General features: G+C 47.8%; 1 protein-coding gene across 2 annotated transcripts; it reads left to right on the forward strand.

The window, feature by feature from the left end:
• The first annotated feature begins 9,693 nt into the window (after positions 1-9,693).
• On the forward strand, positions 9,694-16,954 carry LOC146075964 (zona pellucida sperm-binding protein 3-like). 2 transcript variants are annotated; one of them, XM_083185700.1, is made up of 8 exons: positions 9,694-10,155; positions 13,122-13,237; positions 15,141-15,244; positions 15,311-15,488; positions 15,562-15,682; positions 15,870-15,961; positions 16,188-16,306; positions 16,692-16,954. In XM_083185700.1, the coding sequence occupies exons 1-8, from the start codon at positions 9,718-9,720 to the stop codon at positions 16,937-16,939; spliced, it is 1,416 nt and encodes a 471-aa protein (XP_083041826.1). In that variant the 5' UTR covers positions 9,694-9,717; the 3' UTR covers positions 16,940-16,954. The 2 variants fall into 2 exon arrangements, with proteins under 2 accessions (XP_083041826.1, XP_083041827.1); XM_083185701.1 differs by lacking the exon at positions 9,694-10,155 and adding an exon at positions 10,777-10,835.
• Positions 16,955-27,176: the final 10,222 nt, after the last annotated feature.

Genomic DNA, 27,176 nt, shown 5'->3' on the forward strand with positions numbered 1-27,176 from the left:
CTAGGGCACACCTCCCAACTTTCCAGTGCACAGGTGCAGTCATTAGTAACTGTCACATTACCCAGAACACATAGCTGGTACACTGGTGCAGTCATTACTGTCACATCTCTCAGACCACCTAGCTGGTGCACAAATACAGTTGTTACTAGCTGTCACATTCCCCAGACCTCCTAGCTGGTGCGCAGGTGCAGTCATTACTAGCTGTCACATTCCCCAGACCTCCTAGCTGGTGCACAGGTGCAGTCATTACTAACTGTCACATTTCCCACACAGCCTAGCTGGTGCACAGGTGCCATCATTACTAAAGGTCATATTTCCCAGACCACCTAGCTGGTGCACATGCGCAGTCATTATTCACTGTCACATTACCCAAATCACCTAGCTGGTGCACAGGTGCAGTCATTACTAACTGTCACATTTCCCAGACCACCTAGCTGGTGCACAGGTGCAGTCATTATTCACTGTCACATTCCCCAGACAACCTAGCTGGTGCACAGGTGCCATCAATACTAACTGTCATATTTCCCAGACCACCTAGCTGGTGCACATGTGCAGTCATTATTCACTGTCTCATTACCAGACCACTTAGCTGGTGCACAGGTGCAGTCATTACTAACTATCACATTTCCCAGACCATCTAGCTGTTGCCCATGATGTAGTCATTAGTAACTGTCACATTTCCCAGATCGCCTAGCTGGTGCACAGGTGCAGTCATTACTAATGGTCACATTTACCAGACCACCTAGCTGGTGCACAGGTGCAGTCATTACTAACTGTCACATCTCCCAGATCGCCTAGCTGGTGCACAGGTGCAGTCATTATTAACTGTCACATTTCCCAGATCGCCTAGCTGGTGCACAGGTGCAGTCATTACTAATGGTCACATTTACCAGACCACCTAGCTGGTGCACAGGTGCAGTCATTACTAACTGTCACATTTCCCAGATCGCCTAGCTGGTGCACAGGTGCAGTCATTACTAACTGTCACATTTTCATACATGTGCTGCATTCATTCCTAACCGACACGTTCTACAGATACACAGGTGGCCTGGAAAACATGGACTGTTGGTAGATCTCAAGGACTGGTTTGCATACCCTCCAACATCTGAAGGGCAGAAATCGGTACACATTCTGGAAGGGGGCGTGGCCATGTGTTAAAGTGGGTGTGGTTACAGTTAAAGTGGGCATGGTCACACCCCCTTTCCGAATGTGTACTGTGCTTTTTTTTTTTTTTTTTTTTTTTTAGAGGACCCCTACCAGTTGCCAGTCAGTCTCTGAGGGGACCTTTTGTTATATACAGTATAAATATCCAAAAACTTAATGCAGAGCCATAGGCTGTATCTTTCTTTGTAATACAAGACAAACAAAAGCTGCAGCCTTCATCTATATACGGCGCGTAGTTTACACACATAGAACATGTCAACAATTACAACCCAACCCCACACATGCTGAGTACTACTGCTGCTGCCTACATTATCTTCCCCCAGCAGGCCAGCACAGCCTCAGTCCCCGGCCCCCCGGCCATGTGCAGTAGCGGGAGGGCTGCTCAGCTCTCGGCTCATGTTGTTGGATTCCTGGGTCACAGCAAGAGGGAGCAGGGCTGGCATACCCTGACACTGTTGAGGCGGCGCCTGTCACTCCCGGCACCTCCACGTGTGTGAGATGCGGAGAAGGCAGGCGGCAGGGCCACAGTCATGTGAGCCAGGGGGAGGCGGGCACCCTGAGACTGCTGAGTCCCCCCGCAGGGCACCTCAGGAGACATAGTCTTGGCCAGCCACTCCCCCCCTCATGGCTCACGCTGCCGGAAGAACAGCCAGCGTTGAAACTACAACTAGGAACTACAACTCCCAGAGTCGTAGGAGCAGGCTATCAAAAATCGGTACATTCGGTACAGTTAGATTTAGCCGGTACAGACCATTAAAAAACAGTACTGTACCGGCTAAATCGGTACAGTTGGAGTGTATGGGTTTGGCCACCACCCTATAACATCATCCTTCTCCACAGCTTGTGTCTGATTTGGGTCTCGGGACATTGGTCGCAATCAACGGATGGTTATTTATTTATAACTTATATAGCGCTGGGAGTTCCGTTGTGCGTTACATATAGAAACAACAATGATAAAACAAAACAGACAGACATAGAGGATGGAGGGCCCTGCTCGCCAGCTTACACTCTATAGGGAAATAGGCTTGGTACACAAGGATAGGTGCTATTACATAATGGCCCTTATTCTGGTTCACTCTCAAAGGCAATTTCCTTCTAAAATGGACAAAACCCTGTGCACTGCAGATGGGGCAGATGTAACTTGTGCAGTGAGCATTAGATTTGCATACCTCCCAACTAATCGCGGGAACGTCCTGATTTTATGGGACGTTCCCACTTCCCTCCTGCGGCCGGCAGTGTCCCCTATTCTGCACCTTGAAAAAGCTGTTTGCTACACAGCGAAACGCGTCAGTGGACAGGTGTACTCTATCCATTATCCTAGTCACCCAGACACTGCTATCCTCTGCTGTCTACGACAGAGTCCAATTAAATTCATACCAACGTTGGGTTTGTGCACCAGGAATCTACACCCAAGTGAGACCGGCATATCCAGCTTCTGCCACCTCACCGGAGGAACGCCACCTCGCCACTCATTTGGTACCAACAGACTGTCGCACACCCTATCGTATTTTTGGACTCTAGCTGCACATTGGACAAGCCGGGATCGGAGGTCACGGATGACTCTACACTCTATATGCACCTATGAACTAATATGTTTTCTTTTTAATCAATACAGCATGCTATATATGTATTTTCTTATATGTTTATTAACTGTCTATGCATTTTTAAATGATCATTATACAGTCTTTTATTGTTCAGCGCAGCATCGCACCTTTTTTCTTTGTATTTCTGTATAAAGGGCTTGACACCCCTTATAAATCGGGTCAAACCGCTCACTCCCAAAAGCGGGTGTGGTACGAATCACCGACAGTCATTATCCCGACGTTGGGATCCCGACTGCCTGGTCTCAGACAGCTTGGCCAGCGCAACAAAGCCCCTTGCGGGCTCGCTGCGCTCTCCAGCTACGCTCGCCACCTATTCTATTCTCCCTCTATGGGGGTCGTGGACCCCCACGAGGGAAAATAGCCGACGGCAGTCGGGAACCCGGCCGTCAGTGTTTTAACAGTCGGGATCCCGACGTCGGGTTAATGACTGTCGGGATCCACACTGTCGGGACCTTGTCCGGCACCCTAAAAGCACCCTATCGATTTCTTGATATCAAAATCCTGCTGCAGCGTCTATTCTGCAGCCTGAGGGGCTGGTCCCCAGAGAGCCGCTAGCCATGCTTCCACAGTGGCGGAAATGGGGGCGTGGTCTATTTCTGAGTCGCTAGGCCATGCCCCCCAAAAACCCAGGTCCCGCTACAGACACAGACAAAGTTGTGAGGTATGGATTTGGACATTTAGTGGGAGGTGCTCAATTAGTTTAGTAATACCATTCAGGTGCATGGGAGGAGGGGCAATACTGAGTAACAATCCATGGATTCTCCCAGCTCACTGAATGGTATTAGTAACCAGTCTAGAACACTACATGATAATAGAATTCAGAGATATTTGCGCAAATTTACGTGTGAGCCCCCAAGCCGTCGTCAAGGCGCTGGGACCGGAGAAGTCGTCCCAGCACCGGGGAATATTTCTACACTTGCACTGTAACCTCTCCATCCGGTCACCTGCACCGCATACCTCCCAACATGAGCCTCTCCAGGAGGGACAGGATGCTCTATTCCTGGACTTCACCTTAATTTTTTGATTAATATGACCTGTGGTGAAACACCTTTCTTATGGTAATTGTATATTAAGAGGGAAATCCAGGAACAGAGCATTGTGCCCCTCCTGGAGAGGGTCATGTTGGGAGGTATGGCCTCTGCACTGTGGCGTCTCCATCCAGGCCCCTGCACCGTCACCTCTCCATCCGGGACCCTGCACCGTGACCTCTCCTTCCTGGCCCCTGCACCGTGAACTCTCCATCCGGGCCCCTGCACCATGACCTCTCCATCCTGGCCCCTGCACCTTGACCTCTCCATCCGGGCCCCTGCACCGTGACCTCTCCATCCTGGTCCCTGCACCTTGACCTCACCATCCGGGCCCCTGCACCATGACCTCTCCATCCTGGCCCCTGCACCTTGACCTTGCCATCCGGGCCCCTGCACCGTGACCTCTCCATCCTGGCCCCAGCACCTTGACCTCGCCATCCGGGCCCCTGCACCATGACCTCTCCATCCTGGCCCCTGCACCGTGACCTCTCCATCCTGGCCCCTGCACCTTGACGTCTTCATCCGGGCCCCTGCACGGTGACCTCTGCATCCTGGCCCCTGCACCTTGACCTCACCATCCAACATCCTGCACCGTGACCTCTCCATCTGGGCCAGAATGCAGGCGTGTCCCTGCTTGCTCGTGTCGTCACATGACATTTGCGCCCGCCCCCAATTTGGCTAAAAGCATTAATCTGAAAAGTAGGTCCTGGCTTAGCAGCGAGTATCTGCAGCCTAGCGAGCTGATGTGAATGACTCCCTTAGTGCATTACTACCTAGCAGCCAGTAGATGTCACTGTTCCCCTAGCAGATCCTCAATGAGATGATGGACTCAGTAGAGTGTCACCTGTTGTATAATACAGTGCGGCTTTCCTGTCACTCTTCCCTATATTATATCTACATAACCATCATGTACCCACACTGGTCTCATACTGTCAGCACCTTACAGGCATATCTATCAATATCAAGTCCAATACATGAGGCCACGCCCTTAACTGAGAGGCCGCACCCCCTTTGTCGACACACACCAAAACATTTATCATTAGATGGGTACTAACAGTATCGGTAACTGAAATGACTGCTTTCCCACTGCCTACACGGGTAATGACCCGTTTTTTTTAAACGGGTCTTTAAACGGGTAAGAGCCATAAAGACCCTTTCCCACTGCAGCTTTTAAACAGTAAATTACCGTTTAAAAGCTGTTTTTGTCACATTCACACTTACCCGTTTAAAAACCCGTTTAAGCAGTGTAAAGATGGTGGGGGGGATTTAAAAAAAACGGCGTGGGGTCCCCCCCACTGCCGTAACCAGCACCAGGCTGAAAGAGCCGGGGCTGGTAATAAAAAATCAGGAAACCCGGCAAATAGGGGTTCCCTGATTTTTTACAACCAGCCCCAGGCTCCAGGTCCGAGGCTGGTTCCCAAAATACGGGGGACAAAATGACTAGGGGCCTGATTCACAAATCATGAAATCATTCCATGCTCACTGACTTTTATTTTTGCCACAGATGTCATGTGACACCAGCCGCCCACCCACCCAGTGCAGGCATCGACCCACCTGCGTTCCCAGCGCTTTCAGTCACCGCCGGCTTGCTCAGAGAGTGTACCGGCGGGTGACATCCTGTCATACTTGCCTGCTTTTTATTTCACCTCTTCGGGAGAAGCCCGGAGAGGCAAAACGTCAGGGGGGGCAGGGGCAAGGCTGTCATCACTTGGCCCCGCCCCCATGTTGTAAATACCGTGATTGTGCCATTTAAACCCCACCCCCTCACCGCGGACCTGCGATTTATGGTAATTAAACCAGCAGACAAGGGGGGAGTGGGGGCTATCACTAGAAAGCGGGAGACTAGCCCACCTTTCCGGGGGGCCGGGAGAAGGACCCGATTTTCCTGTACACACAGCAGGATGTGCCGATAAATCGTTAGCTATATCGGCCTTTTCCTGGGCTACGCTGCCGACGCGATATGTCTGTGAACAACGTTATTCTCACACATACAGCTTCCCGGGTGATAGATCTACAGTGTCTGCATAGCCAATATGTCTACCCCAAAAAGGTCCAAAGAGATAAAAGGTTGACAGGGTCCAAATTTCGATTTAAAAAAGGTCGACATGCAAGTTTTTTTTTTAAATGGCTTGTTCTTACTTCGCCATCCGTGTCGGCACAGAGGGAGAATATAATAGTCCCGAAAAATGGCAAATGCAGCGTTACACTAATTGGGGGTCCGTGTCAACAGTTGTCGACATTGACACCAACAAAAGTGTAAAACACTTATGTTGACACTTTCATTTTTTTATCTTTTTTCATGTCAACCCTTTGACCCTGTCGTCCGTTCCAATGTCGACCCACTATGAAGGTCGACATACATTCGGTCGAAAGGGCATTGGTGACACCTGAAATAGGTCGACATGGCTAAGCCTGACGTAAGCATTAGGTCGACAATGGGAAAGTTGAAGTTAAAAGGTGGACATGAGTTTTTCACGTTTTTTGAGCCGACATGTGCCGACAGGCCGTATTTCCTAACCTACCATCCACTACGGCGCGGAGGGAGAGTATAATGGTGTGCAGGGCACAGCGAGCCATGCGGGGGGACAGGGTGCACTCATACGCTGTCCATGTGAAATAAGTCCAAATTCATGGGGCAAAAAAAAACGTGAAAAACTCATGTACACTGTCGACTTTCCAATTGTCGAACTAAGCCCTGTCGACCTTTAGTGGTCAACCTAATGTATGTCGACCTTCATTCAGTCGACCCTATGACCCATACCCCTACAGAGGCACTTTATGAGAGGAGGAGGCCTGTGTGCAGCCTCCTCCATTAGGGCCCCTCCTCTTTCCGGCCATCGCCATGTTACACACTGCACAGAAGAGGAGGCCTGTGTGCAGCCTCCTCCATTAGGGCCCCTCCTCTCTCCCGGCCATCGCCATGTTACACACTGCACAGAAGAGGAGGCCTGTGTGCAGCCTCCTCCATTCGGGCACCTCCTCTCTCCCGGCCATCGCCATGTTACACACTGCACAGAAGAGGAGGCCTGTGTGCAGCCTCCTCCGTTAGGCCCCTCTTCTCTCCCGGCCATAGCCATGTTACACACTGCACAGAAGAGGAGGCCTGTGTGCAGCCTCCTCCGTTAGGCCCCTCCTCTCTCCCGGCCATAGCCATGTTACACACTGCACAGAAGAGGAGGCCTGTGTGCAGCCTCCTCCGTTCGGGCACCTCCTCTCTCCCGGCCATCGCCATGTTACACACTGCACAGAAGAGGAGGCCTGTGTGCAGCCTCCTCTCTCTCGGGCATAGCCACGTTACACATTGCACAGAAGAGGAGGCCTGTGTGAAGCCTCCTCCGTTCGGGCACCTCCTCTCTCCAGGCCATCGCCATGTTACACACTGCACAGAAGAGGAGGCCTGTGTGCAGCCTCCTCCGTTAGGCCCCTCCTCTCTCCCGGCCATCGCCATGTTACACACTGCACAGAAGAGGAGGCCTGTGTGCAGCCTCCTCCGTTCGGGCCCCTCCTTTCTCCCGGCCATCGCCATGTTACACACTGCACAGAAGAGGAGGCCTGTGTGCAGCCTCCTCCGTTCGGGCACCTCCTCTCTCCCGGCCATCGCCATGTTACACACTGCACAGAAGAGGAGGCCTGTGTGCAGCCTCCTCTCTCCCGGGCATAGCCATGTTACACATTGCACAGAAGAGAAGGCCTGTGTGAAGCCTCCTCCGTTCGGGCACCTCCTCTCTCCAGGCCATCGCCATGTTACACACTGCACAGAAGAGGAGGCCTGTGTGCAGCCTCCTCCGTTAGGCCCCTCCTCTCTCCCGGCCATCGCCATGTTACACACTGCCCAGAAGAGGAGGCCTGTGTGCAGCCTCCTCCGTTCGGGCCCCTCCTCTCTCCCGGCCATTGCCATGCTACACACTGCACAGAAGAGGAGGCCTGTGTGCAGCCTCCTCCGTTAGGCCCCTCCTCTCTCCCGGCCATCGCCATGTTACACACTGCACAGAAGAGGAGGCCTGTGTGCCGCCTCCTCTGTTAGGACCCTCCTCTCTCCCAGCCATCACCAAGTTACACACTGCACAGAAGAGGAGGCCTGTGTGCAGCCTCCTCCATTAGGCCCCTCCTCTTTCCCGGCCACCATGTTACACACTGCACAGAAGAGGAGTTCTGTGTGTAGCCTCCTCTGTTAGGCCTCTCCTCTCTCCCAGCCACCATGTTACACACTGCACAGAAGAGGAGGCTTGTGTGCAGCCTCCTCCGTTAGGCCCCTCCTCTCTCCCGGCCATCGCCATGTTACACACTGCCCAGAAGAGGAGGCCTGTGTGCAGCCTCATCCGTTCGGACCACTCCTCTTTCCCGGCCATCGCTATGTTACACACTGCCCAGAAGAGGAGGCCTGTGTGCAGCCTCCTCCGTTAGGCCCCTCCTCTCTCCTGGCCATCGCCATGTTACGCACTGCAGAGAAGAGGAGGCCTGTGTGCAGCCTCCTCCGTTAGGCCCCTCCTCTCTCCCAGCCGCCATGTTACACACTGCCCAGAAGAGGAGGCCTGTGTGCAGCCTCCTTCATTCGGGCACCTCCTCTCTCCCGGCCATCGCCATGTTACGCACTGCATAGAAGAGGAGGCCTGTGTGCAGCCTCCTCCGTTCGGACCCCTCCTCTCTCCCGGCCGCCATGTTACACACTGCACAGAAGAGGAGGCCTGTCTGCAGCCTCCTCCGTTAGGCCCCTCCTCTCTCCCAGCCGCCATGTTACACACTGCCCAGAAGAGGAGGCCTGTGTACGGCCTCCTCCGTTCGGTCCCCTCCTCTCTCCCGGCCATCGCCATGTTACACACTGCACAGCACACTAGATGGCTCAGACTCTACTGCGCATGCGCAGAACTCCAAAAATATGGCTGCCGAGTGCATTTTTCGTTGATTCCTGCAGCGCTGCTGCCTTAATTTAAAATGGGTACAATGTGCATGGTGTGGGCCCCCCTGGGACTCAGGGGCCCGTATGCTCCGCACACATTGTACCATTATAAATACGTCACTGCCTGTCTATATAATAATCCACACCCCTAATTAGTACCCCAATCACATTAATTACACCGTCTGTGCTCCCTAAAACCTGCACAGTTGGGGATCCTTGAGGGACAAGTCTGAGACCCACCGCCTTAAATAAATGGTAATCTAATGCAGGTATCTCTGACAGGTCGTGTTTTCAGGATTTATGTCTGTGGAAACACTTGATATAATTACTGACCCAGCAAAATAGATTAACTGACATGTGTATGACTAAAAGAAATCCATAAAACATGGCTTGTTGGGACACAAGTGGCGGAGTGGAGAGCCCCTTTATGTACAGTCATGTAACTATAGATGATGGTATACCCCAGTGGTTCCCAACCCTGGTCCTCAAGTACCCCCAGCAGTGTATGTTTTCCAGGTCTCCTCACAGAATCACAAGTGCCATAATTAGCTCCACCTGTGGATCTTTTAAAATGTGTCTGAATAATGAGTGCACCTGCTGGGTGACCTGGAAAACGTGCACTGTTGGGGGTACTTGAGGACCAGGGTTGGGAACCACTGGTATACCCTATTGTATTAGCAGAGAGAAACAGTCCTCTAAACCAGGGGTCCTCAACCTCGGCCTAAAGTCCCCCCCAACAGTTCATGTTTTTCAGGTCACCCGACAGGTGCACTCATTACTCACTGACACATTTTAAAAGATCAATGGTGGAGCTAATTACTTCACCTGTGATTCTATGTGGAGATCTAGAAAACATGCACTGCTGGGGGTACTTGAGGACCAAGGTTGAGGACCACTGTTCTAAATGATCACCTGTGTTTGAGCAGAAAGGAATGTGCTGATTACCTGCCCTAGGTGGGGTATTAGCAGCTGGGGGAGGGGTATATAGGGCTGATCCCTGCTCTCCTGGCCTTGTGCAGACAGAATGGGGCTGTGGATGAGGTGGAGTTGGCTGCTGCTGTGGGCCCTGGTTTATGGCTCAGGATTGGCCAGTGCCAGCGAGCGGGTCTTGGTTGGGCGACAGTCAAACAGTTGGTGGTGGCACCAGTCCTCTATGAGGGGTCCTGCTAGAGGGTCTCTGGTGAAGGCTGTTCTCCCAGGGTCTCCCAGATGGGCTTCTCAGTCCATGTCACGGATGGGGTCCCTGGTCAGGAGTGATGGGGGTTCTGGCCAGAGCTCTCCCATCAGTACGCAGTGTGGCGAGGACATGATGGTGGTGGTCGTGAACAGAGACTTCTATGGCAATGGGAATCTGGTGACTGATGCGGAGCTGAGCCTTGGATCTTGTCAGCCTGGCCCTCAGAGCACCGAGGCCATGGTGGTGTTTGACAACGCTGTGCAGGACTGTGGGAGCAGCTTACAGGTATGTGTGTCTGGGGCCTGGGATCTGTCTCAGGAGGGATCTGTGTACTGGTCTGCTGTAGGGGGGGGGGGGGGGGGGGGGGTGTATGGCCATGCCATGCAGGACTGTGGGAGCAGCTTACAGGTATGTGTGTCTGGGGCCTGGGATCTATCCATAGTTGCCGACCCTCCTGCATTCTGCAGGAGACTCCCGGACATAGCAGCAATCTCCCCCTCTCCCTCATTAGTCTAGCAATCTCCCTCATATCACCTAGCCCACATCACACTAACATTTTTTGGGGGGAAAAAGGAATGTGAGACAGTTACATTAAGTCATTTGTGCCATTTCCCAGCACTTTACCAATTATAGTAGCTCTTACTAACTGCTCTGGGGCTCATCTACATTTGGATACAAGTCATTTTAGAAGATTCCTCTCAGATATAGCAGTAAGCCACGCTTGTGGCGTAGGTGCCACGTTCACAATCTCTCCATATATAGAACTAGCCACGCCCTTTGGGTGGAGCATGACATGCCCCCTCAATGGGGCACTGTGCAAAATTCTACTACCAACTATAATCTCCCTGAAACTAGTTTTCAAAAGTAGGCAAGTATGGATCTATCTCAGGAGGGATCTGTGTACTGGTCTGCTGTAGGGGGGGGTGTATGACCATGCCATGCAGGACTGTGGGAGCAGCTTACAGGTACGTTTGTCTGGGATCTATCTCAGGAGGGTTCTGTGTCTGCTGTAGGGGGGTGTTCCTGAGCTGCACCCGAGTCTCTGCCGTAGAGGCTGCTTCTCCAAATCTGTCTGCACAAAGCTTGGGTCTATAGGCCCCGTACACTATGCGACTTCTCCTTTGTTCTGGACGTTGGAGAGAGAGTTCCAGGCTGTCTGACAAATTACTCTTTACACTTTATCTCCAAGCCTTAGCTCCGTCACAGGGCTCTGTACCAGTCCAGCTCTTAAATATGCCCATATGCTCAGATGGTTAAATAAGTTTGAGCAATTACTTTATCTATCTGAACTTAAGCATGGAAAGTCTTACAACCTGGACTGTTCATGTGCCTTGAAGCATACCTCCCAACAGTCCCGATTTTATCGGGACAGTCCCGATTGTCAGGGCCTGTCCTGCTGTCCCACCCGCGGGCGGCAGTGTCCCGCGGTGTGGGGGGGGGCTGTTGGGAGTCCCCCCTGTCAGCTGCTAAGCAGCGGGGAATAAACGCTGTGCGCATGCGCAGTGTCTATTCCCACAGCCAGGGGGCTGGGGTCATGGCGAGGCCCATAGCGGCAAAATGGGGGCGTGGCCTCGCGGAAGAGCCGCGAGTATAGGCTATGCCCCAAATTAGGCCACACCCCCAAAAATTTCGTCCCGCCTGCTGAAGTGCCAAAGTTGGGAGGTATGCTTGAAGGACTGAGGGGTCTATTTACTAAGCTGGGGAGAGAGATAGCCTGTAACATGACCGCTAGGAGCCGGTACACTGTGTTGAAGTAGGACTGATACTTTATCTCTCTCCCATGCTAAGAAAATAGTCCCCCCTTCTGTAAACTGCTGGATTAGGGGAAAGCTGTACTGTAGCTCGGGTGGCAGAGACCAAGGCTGGCACCTGAAAGTGGCATAACTTATCTTATGATCTGCTAAACACGGGCAGCTAGGTATAAAGTAACTGAAATGGGATACGGTCATTGGGTGACCAGCGGGATACGGTCATTGGGTGACCAGCATGATGTGTTAACACCATTAGGTCAATATGCAGGACTGTCGACAGGGTCATTGGGTTGACATGTGGTTTTCGAGCCGACATGTGCCGACAGGTTGTATTTCATGCCCTACCATCCACTAGGGCGTGGTGGGAGAATAAAACAGGGTTGCCAACCCTCCCGGAATTTGCGGGAGTCTCCCGAAAATTGGGTCCTTCCTCCCGGCCCCCGGAAGGGTGGGCAACCCTCCCGGAATCAGGGGGACCCCCACTGAGCCCCCCGATCGCGGCATTTATATGCCGCAATCCGCGGGTCTCAGGAAAGGGGGCGGAGCTAAACCGGCACAATCGTGACGTTTTAGCCCCGCCCCCTCCATGGATATCAGTTAGTTCTGCTATTTGCTGTAATGGGGCGGGGCTTAATGATGTCACAGTTAAGCCCCGCCCCCAAAACTCGTAATGCAAGATTCCTCTCCGGGCTTCTCCCGGAGAGGATTTTTTTAAAGTCGGCAACCCTGGAATAAAAGTGTGCCGAGCGTAGCCAGGCACCGTGCCAAAGCATGGCAAGTGGACGCAGTGCTAAGTTTTAGTGTTTATGTTGACATTCCGGTTAAAAAATTTTTTTCATTTCTCAATGTCAACCTTAACGCATGTCGACCATAATACACACCCACTGAAATTGCCTGGAATCCAGTCCTCTAGTTATCTGCAGCAATCTAGAGTTTCTGGTGCTAGCATAGATAGGAGCCAATCAGGGCTGCCACTAGGAATTTTGGGGCCAGGACTTACCTTACCGCCCGACTCCTGCTGCAGGTCCCTAAGCACGGGCTTCTTCAATGCAGGATGCTGGCACCCATTTAAAATGCAATGCAGCGCTTGTGTAATGGCAGCCGCTCTGATTGGCTAATGGTACACAAGCTCTGATTGGCTCAAAAGCCGGTGCAGCATTTTAATTGGCCGCCGGCGTCCTGCGTTGAAGAAGCAGGCAGCACAGCAGATGGGGTTGTGGTGGGCAAAATGAGCTGCCAGGGCCCTTCCAGAGGCCCAGGACAGCTGTACCCACAGCACTCTCCTGTTGGCGGTGCTGCCTCTGGTGATACCCTGGAAGAGATGGGCAGGGCATGGGCACACTGCCTCTCTATGATCACCTGAGACTAGTAATTTGGCATTCCCCCCCCTGTCCTTCCACCCACAAAGGTTGGCATAATATACAGCACTGGAGAAGAGGGCATTGTGCCTGGACTAGGGAGAGACGTCTCAACACTTGTCACCTATGCTTTCTTCTTCAGGTGACTTCACAATGGCTCATCTACACCACCAACCTGGTCTACAGTCCAGATTCCATAAGTGCTACCATCGTAAGGGCCAACCCTGCTGTTGTTCCCATCCAGTGCTACTACCCCCGGTGAGTAAATGCCAGCTGTTCCAAACTGAGATGGAACACGTGATGGGAGTATTCCCTGGCTAAAGCCATCCACCTGCTCCACGCAACAACTGAACTTGGCCACACCCCCATAGAGTTCTACCTACACCCAGTTGTGTGTTATCTCGATGCTGAAACAGATTTGCCACTTGCATGGCACTCTACTCTGATTGGCATTGAGCTTTAATGTGACGAGATCCGGAGGTGGGGCTGTAGCGCCGTCAAACTCACATAGGGGACGCACTCATAAGTCTTGTCTGGTGATGATGGTGTGGCTCCCCTATCTGTATTTTGAACTGGGTTGGAGCCACCATTGATGGTCTCCATAATGTACAGCTATCTGTCCTTGGGGCTTAGGAGCTTGATGCTCGGTGCTGTCCAGGTAACTGCAGACCCTGGGAGTGATGGAGATTTACCAGACACCCCGCCAGGTGGGAAGCCACAGGGGCAGGCATTGAATGAGTCTAGCAGGTGGTGACCTCTTGAGCAGAATAGCTGCCCAGACTGGCATGGAAAGGGTTGTTTGTCCAGCTTTCAAGACGGGCCTGAGTGATCTCCACTCGTTAATAGTAGGTTGAGTGCGCGCTGGTCCGTTCTGGCTGGTGTTGGGAACCCCAAGGCATAATCAGGCCTTGCCCACCAGTAGTGATGGCCTGCATATCTGGTGGAAGTGGGGGCTGTCCAACGTTGACATCTATATTATGGGTTGGAGAATATTGGATTTTATATTTCAGATACAGGACAGTGACATTGTAGAGCAATAACTGGCCATAGATGGGCATTAGTGCCCATAGTATCTCATGTAGTCTTCCAAAATATCCCAATAACCATATATCCCAATAACCAAAATGATTTACACAGGTTCTGATGCTGACTAAAAACAGGTGAAATGCAGGCTTTAATTAAGCCAGCCTCAGAATCAGTGGGGATGTGGTCATTAGGTCGACAGGTCATTAGGTCGACATGGAGTTTTTCGCTGTTTTTTTTTTTTTGTGCCGACAGGTGGTATTTCATGCCCTACCATCCACTAGGGCGTGGCGGGAGAATAAAATAGTGTGCCGAGCGTAGCGAGGCACCATGCCCGACTCACAGCGGTGCACTTTAAACTGTGTCCGTGTCAACTGACAATCAGGTAAAAAAACAGTGAAAACCCCCATGTCTAACTAATTACTTTTTTCCCTTTTCCAATGTCAACCTAATGACTGTTGACCATAATGCCGTAGACCAAATGATCCCAACCCGAACCAGTGTAGTGGACTCTGAATATTCTTATTAACAAATATAGGGCTCTACATACATCATCCCTGGTAATGACCTACTGTCTTAAAATTATCTCCAGTCTTTGCAAACCTTATGGCTAAAGATGCTGTATATCAGTTGTATGACTTGAGTAAGGTGCATGAAGACCACCAGCTTGCGAAGCCCAAATTGATTCCAGCAGTAACTTGCTGTAGTCTTGAACCGTTTTCTTGGTTATGATGTACTGTATTTACTTATCTTCATCCGTTAGTTGTAGCCAGGTAAATTGCTTTTCCCTGTCTTCAGTGGTCCATTGCACTAGATTGCCCTTATACTGTAGATGCCCCAGACCAGTGTGGGACTGGATCATGAAGGGCCTGCTGGGGGAATAAATTGGTAGGCCTCATGCTTAATTTATGTGGATGGGGAAGCTGGACTCTAGAACTCATTGTCTTGATTTGCCAAACCCTAAAATCCACTTGTGGACCACTACTTGACTTGTGTCACTTGGGAATAAATTTACTAAGATTGGAGTTTGACTGCTGGTATGGGCAACCTTCCATCTTCAATAGGACTCTCATCTTAATAAATTTACCCCTTAGCATGTACTGAATAAGACTACTACTTGGATTTTCTCTCAATGTAGATTTGGCAATGTGAGCAGTGAGGCCATCGAGCCAACATGGTTTCCGTTCAGCACCACTGTGTCTTCAGAAGAGAGGTTGTCCTTCTCCCTGCAGCTGATGACTAGTAAGTGAGGTGGGGGTGTGATGGTCCAAGGTCTGGTCTCTTCTAATCCTGTGGTTCCCCTTACAGCTGACTGGAGCACTCCCAGGCCTTCCACCATCTTCCAGCTGGGGGACATACTCTACATAGAGGCCTCTGTGGACATTCAGAACCACGTCCCTATGATGCTTTTTGTGGATAGCTGTGTGGCCACTCTGTCTCCTGATGTCCAGTCCACCCCTAATTATGCCATCATTACCAACAATGGGTATGTTATATGGGACACTGTTCTGGCTGATCTGATGGTCCCACCTTCTGGGTATAACCAATGTGTTCTATAGGTGCCTGGTGGATGGTAAGCTAGAAGATTCCTCTTCTGCCTTCATATCTCCAAGGCCCCAGCAAAACCAGCTCCAGTTCACGGTTGATGCTTTCCGGTTCACTGGAATAGACGTGTCTCTGGTGAGGACTCCTCCAGTCTACTGGATTTGACATCTTTCTCTGCTCTTCCTCCGCAAAATATCTCCTGACTTAATAATCTGAAGTTCTTGTTCCTGGAATTGTTAATATACTTATGCAGAAAAATAGCAGACAGCTCACTAGCGTAAGCTCCATGCTGTCTAACCTGAAACTGTGTGGTCTTTCCTAGATCTATATCACCTGTTACCTGAGAGCAACTGTAACCTCTCAGGCCCCAGACCCCTTGAACAAAGCCTGTTCCTACAGCAAAGCCTCTAGCAGGTGAGATACGATCTTTGTAAACCGGGCATGTCCAAACTATGGCCCTCCAGCTGTTGTGACGCTACACATCCCAGCATGCCTTGCCATAGTTTTGCCAAATCTATGGCAAGGCATGCTGGGATGTGTAGCGTCACAACAGCTGGAGGGCTATAGTTTGGACATGCCTGGTGTAAAACCTGCAAAATTTAATTGTCTAAGACTCCTGTGACTTCTCCATTATTCTCAGCTGGTCTGCTGTGGAGGGATCCAGTGGTATCTGCCAATGTTGTGCCACTGGGAACTGTGCTGCTCCGGCTGGCCAGAGTAGGAGGATAGGCCCAAGAAAAATGTGGAAGAGAGAAGTTGGTAAGTTCCTTATGTTTTATAGCCATGCCTAACTACTGAACATACTTAATGTAAACTATAGTCCTATTGTGAGCAAGATACTTAAGATTGACCCTCGACTGAAGGTGCTGGCTCATGCAAAGCCTCCACATGCCACCCAGGTCCTCCTGCTGAAGCCATATCTCTAGCAAGTATCTAATGCATGTTAGATGGCCACTAATTCCATAGAGGCCATATGGTGATACTTGATGGCATTATTCCCAATGCAGGTATAGGCCATGTTCCCAAAAGTTTAGTCTGCTAACCATGCCTGGTTACCAGATTTTGTCACCCCGGCTGACAGTACCGGTCAAAACTCTTGTGAGGTATATTGCTTGTATTAAAGTCTATCCTCTACCTCCTTCAGGTCCTCACCCAGAGGAACATGGCCTGGCCACACTTGGGCCTCTTTTGGTCATCGGAATGGAGTCTAACCCAGCCCCTGATGCCGGCCTCATCCAGTCTTCCAGAATCACAGAGGAGTCCAGGCCTCTAGAATTGTGGGTGCTGGTGGGCATTGTGTCCGCCAGTCTGGCTGCTGTCATTATTGGTCTTGTGATGGTTGGACAATGTGTCCTGGGGAGGTTCTCTCAACAAGAAGCCGTACAGAAATAAAAAGCTGCAGTAACCCATCTTTGGTCTTCTCATTTAGCAAAGACAAATGTTCACTAGTAGGTATACCTGCTAACTCCTTCACCCCCCCCCCCCCCTTTCCTTGGGATTCCATATTGTACCTGTATAGTTATTAGCTGAATTGTGTTTTAACTTTAATTATGTTGTGAGGGACAATATTGGCAGCCAACATATGGCAAATTGACTTGACATAACGTGAGGTGGTCCTGGACCACCAATCCAAGGTACCCTAGGGTGCCATAGCACACCATTTGGGAATCGCTGTCCTATACTGTACTACGCCTAAGTCTGGTATCCTGATAGCCTCTGTGCTGCTGTCTACATCAATGCAGTGCCTGCGCCCATGCTTAGACCTACGCCTTATAGAAGGCTATTGTGTGCTCACTGGTTCCTAATGTGTCAGCAGCCGCAGTCCCTGTAGACTGGCCGGGATCACAATCACCACAGGGTTACGATGGATGGCCCATCCCTTCTCCAGTGAGGCTCTTATTGTCTGGGTTAGGGGGCTGCATGGATTCATGGCTTAGTCAGACCCTGCACTTGTCAATGGTTGGTAACGGCAAATGAATGTGGCCCTAATGGGTGCCAATATTGGCTGTGTACCCCAGTATTATGGCTCATGTGCTATAGGACCGAACAAGCCCACGATTCAATGCAGTGGGTGAAATATGCATTCTAAGAGGAGGGGGGAGAGATACCTTCACTAGGTTGACCTACTGCACGTTGGATTGACCACTAAAGGTCCTCACAAGAACTAGGCCAACAATGGGGCGGTCAAAGTCAAAAGGTTGACATGAGTTTTTCGAGTTTTTTTTTTTTTTTTTTTTTGAGCTGACAAGTGCCGACAGACAGTATTTCATACCCTACCATCCCCTACAGTGTGGTGGGAGAAATATAATGAATGTGCCATGCGAGGGGACGCGGTACACTTTGTCGGTACAGTGCCTATGTCGACTTTCAGGGAAAAGTGGAAAACTCATCAATATTTTGACTGCTGACCTAAGTGTAGACCTTCTGACACTGTCAACATTGACGTGACCCATACCCTCTGAGAGCTGTGGTCCTAGGTATAGGTGTGTGTGACACTTTGGGTCCCAGCTGTGACTGGTACAGTGCTATGGGTGGAGACTAGTCACTGTCTGGCTGTAGCCTGGCAGACCGAGAATGCTGTACCCTGATTGGTGGATTGCTTCAGCCTTCCACCACTTGGGATGCTGAGGGCCAGTCATGGGACAGATGCACTAAGCTTGAAAAGTGAGAAACCACCAACCAATCAGCTGCCTCCTGCATTCCCCCCCCTCCCCCCTCAAAGCTGCTTGTAACATGGCAGGTAGGAGCTGATTGCTTGAAAAGTGATGAACAGCCAGCCATGGTACAGTCTGGCAGCTAGGGAGGAAATGGTTGCTCTGATTGGGTGTAAGTCATAAGAGTGCCCGGACATTGTTCTCTAGTCCCGGGGCGTGTAGCCTGCCCCTGCTTGCAGACCCATACAATCATTTGTGCACCTCACAAGCACTGCAACATGGGCCTGATGGACTCAAGTTACAGCTTCAGAACTTTGTGGACCAGATAAAGGCTTTGTCCTTCTGTATGTATTGTTCTAGGCACCCTGGAAGCTGGTGAAATGGTGCCACCCTTGGGGCACTGTGCCTTTGTGAAGGTTGATAAGATTGGAAGGTCGATAAGATTGGAAGGTCAACAGTAAATAGTTCAACATGAGTTCTTCACTATTTTATTGGGCAGTGTTTTATACCCTACAGCATGGTGGGAGAATATAATAGTGACAATGATTACTTCCACCCCCTTCGGCCACTTGCAAGGATGTTCATATCTACCCCAGCGTCAGGGCCGCCAATAGGGGGGGTGCTGTGGGTATAGTTGGCCCAGGCAGTAAATTTTGCCCACCACAACCCTAACCACCCCCGTGACTGTCTCCGCTGTGCTGAACAAAGCAGGTCCCAGAGTGCAGGCTTATTCAGCCCAGGATACCGGCGGTGGTTCAGAATGACTTCCCAAAAATCGAACTCCTGTCAAATACCCACAGGGTTGTAAAGCTGACATTTAAAATGTCAACAGGTCAAAATAGTAGACATGATTTAAATATTTATTTGTGTCTATTTTGACATGGACGCTGTTAAATTGTACCGCGCCCCCCCCCCCCCCCCCGACACTTTGCTGCGCTAGGCACAGCATTATAATCTAACTCTATGCCCACTTGGATTGGGAAGTAAAAACAAATCATGTCGACATTCTAAACATCAGTATTACGGCCTTGTTGGGCAAAATAATGGCAACACAACTTACTAGTTATGCCAAATATGGAATCATAGCGGACAATCCTGGGGGGGATGTCACATCCAGAACCTACTCCAATGAGTCTAGCAAAAGCTGGCTGAATGTCTTTATCCAACCTTACTGACTATGTTACCCTGGTACATATTCAGACATCACACAGTGCCACTACTACAGCGGGGTTCTGGTCACTCACGGGATGTACTATAGCTTCCCACTCTGATGTGGCGGGTAAGGTCAGCTATACCCCTATGGAATTGTGTGGGTGAGGGATCCCAACAGATCCCTCCCAGCACCCTGTGCATGTCACAGACCAGGAAGTCCAGGCACCAGAATGGGCAGATGGTATCGGGACAGCTGTCCTTCCCGTTACTAATTGCGTATGTTAGTACATATGAATGGGGAGGTGGATCAGCGTTTATGACAGATGAGTAAATCTCTGCCCGTTTTAAAACGTCTTCTCAAAATGAAATTCCAGAGGCCATGATAACCCGGATCACTACCTGCCCCAAGGGATTATGGGGCTTGTAACCACCATGGACATGCTGTGAGGTAAACAGCTGGGGAGGCACTGGCCTGTACCAGAGCCAGGTGTGCACACAATGGGGCCCATTTTATATTTGCAGCTGATAGGAAGTACCCGTATTTTTTGCTCAATAAGACGCACCTGACCATAAGACACTTAGAGGGGGAAAAAAATATTCTGAACCAAATAGTGTAATGCCCGCTGCCCCCCTTCCCTTGGTACTAGTCAGCAGCTGACAGAGATCCGGGCAGCAGGGATCATGCAGTGTGCTGTGAGGTCTGTACGGTGAATGGGAAATAATAGTGGGGTCCCTGTAGCGCTACTAGTTTCCATCTGACGCAGGGACCCAACGATGGGGCCGCTCTGCTGCAGCTCCTGAGATGCTGGTGCAGCAGCGGGCAGGAGGTTTTTTTTGCAGTATTCGCTCCATAAGATGCACACACTTCCCCCCCCCCACACACACTTTTTTGGGGAGAAAAAGTGCATTTTATGGTGCGAAAAGTACAGTATCCCCCCGAATATCACCAATACATGCTGCAATCGCTCCAGTCCCACTCGCAGATGCATCTGATAGAGTGAAACTTACTAAACACTATATTGTCTATATAAGCTGAATATGGCCGATGCTCAAATTACTTTTTCAATGGGGATCTCGTCTTGGATGAGCTTTAGAAGAAAGAAACGTCTGAATTGTACTGCTCTCTGGTGAAGGGGACAAAGATTTATGGCATGGTGAGTGAAATCTGTTTTTGATTTTAAAAACTATTTTACTCAGTCAGATCTCTTTGTGTCATATCCTTAGCAGAGCAAAGAAAAAATATATACATTTGCGTTCTTACTTGTACGCTTCATTAGATAGTACCCGGTGTATTCAGAAATCACACAGCCTTAAGTATAGCTGTAATGTGTTTGTACTGTGTTTGTATTGTCAGTGTCTACTGTGTGTCAGTATCTGTATGTTTTATGTTGGATGACTGGACGCCATCTTCACGAGGCGTGACCGATGATCGATATATACTGAGTATTACTTCTGGTTAACGCTCAGTTGAAAAGATCTAAAGCGTATTTGTTTGTTTGTCTGGTAAACACAATATAAGTCATAAGGTGTAAAAGTGTTCACAAGACTGCGAAGACTTTTCTTTGATGAATGCTGTAATAGGCTGGACCTTCCTTTATCAAAGACTGACACTGGAAGTCACTGTGAACCAATTAGGATACAGCCCTTATGAAACTAAGTGTGTTTATGTACATGTACTGTTTTGCCTGATTGCCTGTCCATTTGTCATTTAAACATCAATAAGCATAAGGTGTATATAAATCAAGATAACACTGGAGTAGCCAAAGGTTAATCTGTCTCTTTGGAGATTGCCAGCCAAATGATTCTTGAAAAAGCCCTTATGATATAGTGTTTTGTGTTTTGTGTTTGTGTATTTATGTCTCTTCCAGTAGAACAGGTCTAGAGTGTATATTTAGAGCCAAAATTGATTACAGTAATACAACAAGCACATTTTAGAACAATAAGTGAAATAATTGATCTTGATGGCTCAGATTTGATTTTAAGAGTGGGGTGTCGTTTATTTTGAAACCAGAGGTTCTTCAACATTGAATTGGAAAGCATTACCCAAGCTGCCTTGAATTAGTACCAATAGAGAAGTGGATATTTCCAATAATTCGCCAAAACAGTTATTCTGGGTTGATACTAATGAGATAACATTCTGTGCACTTTGTTAGGTGATCAAACAAACCCACACTTCAGCGGTGGAGAAAGTGCTCAGAACAGGGTGTCTGCCCAGGTTATGAAAGTGGTATCATTGTATTGTCCTGATAAGTGGTTATGATTTTTTGGCTTAGATTGAAAACAGGGAACTGAAAGCCGCATCTATATTAAACTTCAGCCAATAGAAGCACAGTTGTTTTACCTTTCTGCACAACGTTACACACTGCTTTACGCACGTGGATACAGGCCACACCCAGAGGAAGTAATTAATCCAATGGGAGTAAACATTGTAAGGATAATGGAGCGCTCCCCCCCCCCCCCAGAGGTTGTGGCAGAAATGGAAGGTAAGAAATCGATCAAATCGATCAGTTCGATTTTAAGAAGGGCTAATTTTTCTAAGGATGAAATTTTAGATCCTGTCACGTTGAAGCGTTTCCAAGTGACGAACGCTCATTGGCTACAGAAAAAAGGTTATATAGATACAGTTAATATATGGCTTACAGTGTCACAAGAATTAGATGATGATAAAAAAAAAAACAGGAAAAAGGAGCTGTCATTTGAAAGTCCACCACCATATCACAGGTAGATAATGCACCATTTGTACACCAACATAGAAGAACTAGACTTGTTCGCAGCAGGGGCCACCACACCCAAAACCACAATTACAACAGCAGGTAGAAACATAGCTGGTATAGCCAGGTCAGGTAGAGGGACTGAGGAATTGTATCCAACGTCAGATTTGCAGGCCCTTAAAATTGAAAAGTATTGTCCACAGAGGAAGTGTCCATTATGTGTGTGTTCTGTATACCAGAGGGAGACACAAAATGTCCTAATTGTGGGAATTGGGTAGGGTCAGAGGTTTTTACCATGTGACCCCGAATTAAGATCTGTAATAAGGCTAAACGATTATAACCAAAGTAACTAAAAGAAGAAATTAAAGTGTTGTTTTTTTTTATTTAAAAATCCTAGGAATAAATAAATATGTGCCCAGATCAAATAACTGATCTGAGAATAAAAAAAATGCTTTACGTTTGAAAAGTCTGCAAGTTGGTGATTTTGGAAAATATCCTGGCCAGGAGAATAAATAAATATTTTAATTTTCCCTATATTACCAATGAGCAGAATCAAATGTACAGTTTTGTGTTCAAAGTAATGAACTAAAAGTATCAAGTTTGTGTCATTACATGTGTGTAATGTTTAATGTGCATTTCAGATTCATATGTATGCAATTATGATCTTTGCATTTGGTGAATTTTAATACTAAAGTGTATTTGAACATTCAGTATTTAACATTTAAGCATGTTAAGGATTTAACTGACTGCATGACAGCCAAAGGTCACGAAAGGTTACGTAGCTGCAGTATGTGTAACAGTGAACATCTTTTTATGTTCAATGCATGTGACGTCGACAGCTGCTATTACAGTAGGCTAGCTAAAAGAATCATTCTTTACGATTGAATGCGCTAACTTTAAAATTGTTTTTTTTATTTTTCTCTTAGAAATCTGATCAGTATTTAAGTTGTATGTTTTATTTGTTTAAAAAAAAAAAAAAAAAAAACAATTATGTGACAGTAACATTTGTTTTTTTGTCTCCTTAGTAGAAGGTTAAAGATACGAGTTGACTGCTATTTTCTGTTTCTTTCTCTTTTTATAGAATCATAGCAAACTTTTCAGTACAATTAAGTGTATTTTTTTGCATATCAGATATTTCTTATTTTTCTTATTTGTCATTGGATATTACTACTTGAATTTTTCCATAAAGTAAGAAAACATGTGGATATATACACACATACTCAAACACATATGTGTGCAGTTAATAAGAACTTAGTATTTGAAGGGAACGTTATACTTCTTTATTATGACATTATTTGGAAATTTAGTTTTTCGTTAAAAATGTAGTGCTAAAATAAACACAGTTCCTTTTGTTGTTCATATGTGACTATGTTATCTTTCATAGCCTAATATGAACAATGATACTTTACTGGAACATTGTTGCAAGCCACAGAGTAGCTCATTTCTGTTTTGGATATTTCGTTAGAAATTTTATGTTCTGTGTTTAGTTTGTATGGTCTCTCCGGATTAGCTTTCTAGGTTTTGCATTAGTTTTTGGGGTTTTACCTTATTCAATCGTTCTTGTATCTGTGAGTACAGTTGCTCCTATGGATCTATAGCTTGAGTGTTCTGTTAGGCTGCACAAGTGTAGCTTGTGTGCTCATTAGTGAACTTTATAGTCTGTTTTGTGTCATCTGTGGGTATAGGCAGGTTCTCTCTTGTCACCTAACAGTCTCCATTGTTACTTTGTATCAAATATAAATCCAATATATCCACAGACTCACTACCTCAAATAGAGGCCGCTGTGTATGTGTTTCTCTCCCAATCATCTATTACAGAGTCTGCTGAAAGTTATCCTCCCAGACTGGATCACATCCCAAGTACTGGACAAGCTGTGGTCTAAGGGGAAGATGGACTCTGGCAAGCTGAACGTACAACCTGTCCAACTGCGATTAAAGCCAGGAGCAGTGCCAGTATCCGTAAAGCAATATCCACTGAATCCTGATCAAAGAGTCGCCATCACCAAGCAACTACAAGCTTATCTACAGTCCGGCATCCTTGTTCAATGTAGATCCGAATGGTCGACGCCTTTGTTTCATGAATGATTCATGACCTTAGGGAGGTCAACAAGAGACTGTTAATTGTCCCATTGTGCCTAATCCACACACCTTGCTGAATCAGATCCCACCATCAGGGGCCTGGTTTACGGTGACCGAGTTGGCAAATGCTGTGCCTATCACTAAAGACTCTCAAGAACTGTTAGCTTTTACACATGATGGCAAACAATACTGCTGTACAAGATTGCCTCAAGGGGGCGCCACTAGCCCCAGTGACTACTCTGAAGCCAAGTCACTGGTTCTCCAGGCTTGGAGACCCTTTTACTCAGAAGAAACTCAGCTTATCCAGTATGTCGATGACCTCTTGTTAGCTACAACAACTCAAGACAAGTGCCAGCAAGAAACAGTGTCTCTACTCAGGTTCCTGGGAGAACAAGACTGCAGGGCTTCAAAAGATAAACTACAGCTCTGTAAACAAAAAGTTGTCTTCCTTGGGCATTGTATCTCTCAAGGCATCAAACACCTGACAGAAGACAGAAAGAAGCGAATACTACAAGCTAAAATACCAAAGACTGTGACACAAGTCAGGTCATTTCTAGGCCTGGTGGGCTACTGCAGGGACTGGATACCTCTTGCATCAGTTTACATGCAAACATTATACAATGCAATCAAAACAGATGGTCCGCATCCAACAGATGAAGACATGGCTCAAGCAGTTCAGCAATTAAAGTTGGCCATTACCTCTTCACCTGCCCTAGGCCTACCAGACTATTCTAAATCTTTCACCTTATATTGCCATGAGGAAAAAAGGACATGCTTTGGGAGTGTTAACACAGATCCACGGAACAAGACAAAGACCTCTTGCTTACTATTCCAGCAGGCTTGTCAATATCATTCAAGGATCATCTACATGTATTAAAGCTGTAGCAGCGGCTGCTGTATTGAATGACAAGTGCACAGACATCGTTCTTAATCATGAACTAACCATACAAGTACCACATGCTGTAACAGAAATCCTACAACAAGCAAGAACCAAACATCTTTCAGCAGCTAGACTCACCAAGTACGAAGTGTCCCTATTGAGTGCAACCAATGTGACAATCAAGAGGTGCATCACTCTTAATCCCGCAACGCTTCTCCCAGCCCTGTTGCCAGAACAGAAGGAGTATGAACATCAATGTTCAAAAAGGAGGGAGAATGAGAAAGAATGAGGGGACAAGCACCTTCTGTCAGCACAGTAACATCTACAACAGCCCAGAGAATGGAAGTAGATGCAGAAGGTGGAGGTGAGGACAAAGAGGAAAATACTTGTACTCAAAATTTTCTCATGACTGTCTTGCTTTGATTGAACAAGAGATCCAGACATTGCCACACGTCCAAGATATGCCCATACCCAATGCTCATTACGAACTATATGTTGATGGGTCCAGATACTATGAAAATGGCACACCCTACACTGGATATGCCGTCACTACCGACACTGAAGTAGTAACTTCTGGAGCCCTACCAGCACACTTATCAGCAAAAGCAGCTGAACTTGTGGCCCTTACTAAAGCATTGGAGCACGCAGAGCATACAACAGCGAACATTTATACAGATTCCAGATACAGCACGCTGACCTCATTAAAAAACTTTTCCAAGCATTAATGAAGCCACACAAAGTTGCCATCATCAAGATTCAAGCACACACAAAGATTTAAACAAAAGAAACAAGAGGAAACAATCTTGCAGATGCAGAAGCTAAGAGAGCAGCAAAAGCCCAGCCAGTGGGAAATCGACACTACTTGGTTGTGACAGAAATGGGAGAACCACAACACATGGCAGATATGCAGCAATTAAGGAAATTCCAAGACCAAGCAGGTCCAGTGGAAAAAGCAGAATGGCAAAGGAAAGGAGCTGCAAAAGATGAAGAAACTGAGCTTTGGAAAAGAGATGAACTGTTATGCCTACCCAGCTATGTGCCAAATTACTCATAGACAGACCCACCTTGGGAAGGATCAAATGACTGTTATTACTAATGAGAGATGGATAGCTCCAGGATTCCAGATTCTACAGCAGAGAACAATACTCATCATCTCCAGCCAGGAGATTGGGTGTATCTCAAAAGACACGTTCGAAAATCGCTTGAGCCCAGATATGATGGTCCATTTCAGGTCCTACTGACTACACCAACATCCCATTGTAAACAATTACGAGTTAAGTTTGATGATGCAGTTTGCGGAGATGTTATTGGAGCCCAAATCTGATAAAAGTCTGTGGGGATGTATTCTGTGTTTGGCAACCACAATAGTGGCAATAATATGGTTATGTACAGTACTAGAGACACCAGATTATGCTGATAACAACAGTACAGTACAAGTTACCTTTATAGTCTATCCCAAACCACATTATGTGAGAAAAAGGGAAGTAGTAAACCCTAGCCATGAATGTAGAAATTGTGTAGTGTATTTGTGAGTATTGTGGACAGCCACCTGAGGAAACATGCATAGAATGGTTCTGAACCACTTAACGGCACAGACAGGAGGCTATTATGTGCATCCATGTGATCAAAATAAACAGGGTAGAGCATACCCTTATGTGACACTACACCTAAAAATAGACCAAAGGTTTAATAACTTGAATAAATATAATGAACACCCAGTGGTATTATTACTAACTTATACCACACCAGGAACCAGGCATTTTAAATTGTATACAGTAAAGCGGTAGCCAGACCCTACCTGTTGCATGATGATGTTTAGTTTATATGTGAGAGAGGAGCATTTAAGTGGATCCCTTATGGAGGATATGGGGTCTGCACTATAGGCAAACGTATACCAGCCATTACATCTGCACCTGATATAGTGGATAGGGAAATAGAATGGTCCACATCATATAAATAAGAGAAGTATTGGGAAAGCTAGTCAACCCAACTCATGGTTCGATACTGATTTTGGAACTATGTTAGGAGTAATCCTGGGGAATGTAACTTCTCTGAGAACCACAGGTACTCCTTGTAATGATAGGCAGATATTGGACCTGGCCAAATTATTGAATAATATTATCAGAATTTATGGTCAAGCTTTTGACTTGGTAG

This window comes from Crinia signifera, chromosome 4, assembly GCF_055691185.1.
Source record: "Crinia signifera chromosome 4, ASM5569118v1, whole genome shotgun sequence".
In the NCBI taxonomy this organism is placed as follows: domain Eukaryota; kingdom Metazoa; phylum Chordata; class Amphibia; order Anura; family Myobatrachidae; genus Crinia; species Crinia signifera.

Excerpts from the sequence above, each read along its gene's own strand:
- LOC146075964 (XM_083185700.1), top strand. The coding sequence starts at position 9,718 with ATGGGGCTGTGGATGAGGTGGAGTTGGCTGCTGCTGTGGGCCCTGGTT. Across the intron at positions 10,156-13,121 it reads ACTGTGGGAGCAGCTTACAG|GTGACTTCACAATGGCTCAT; the intron begins GTATGTGTGTCT and ends TTTCTTCTTCAG. Across the intron at positions 13,238-15,140 it reads ATCCAGTGCTACTACCCCCG|ATTTGGCAATGTGAGCAGTG; the intron begins GTGAGTAAATGC and ends CTCTCAATGTAG.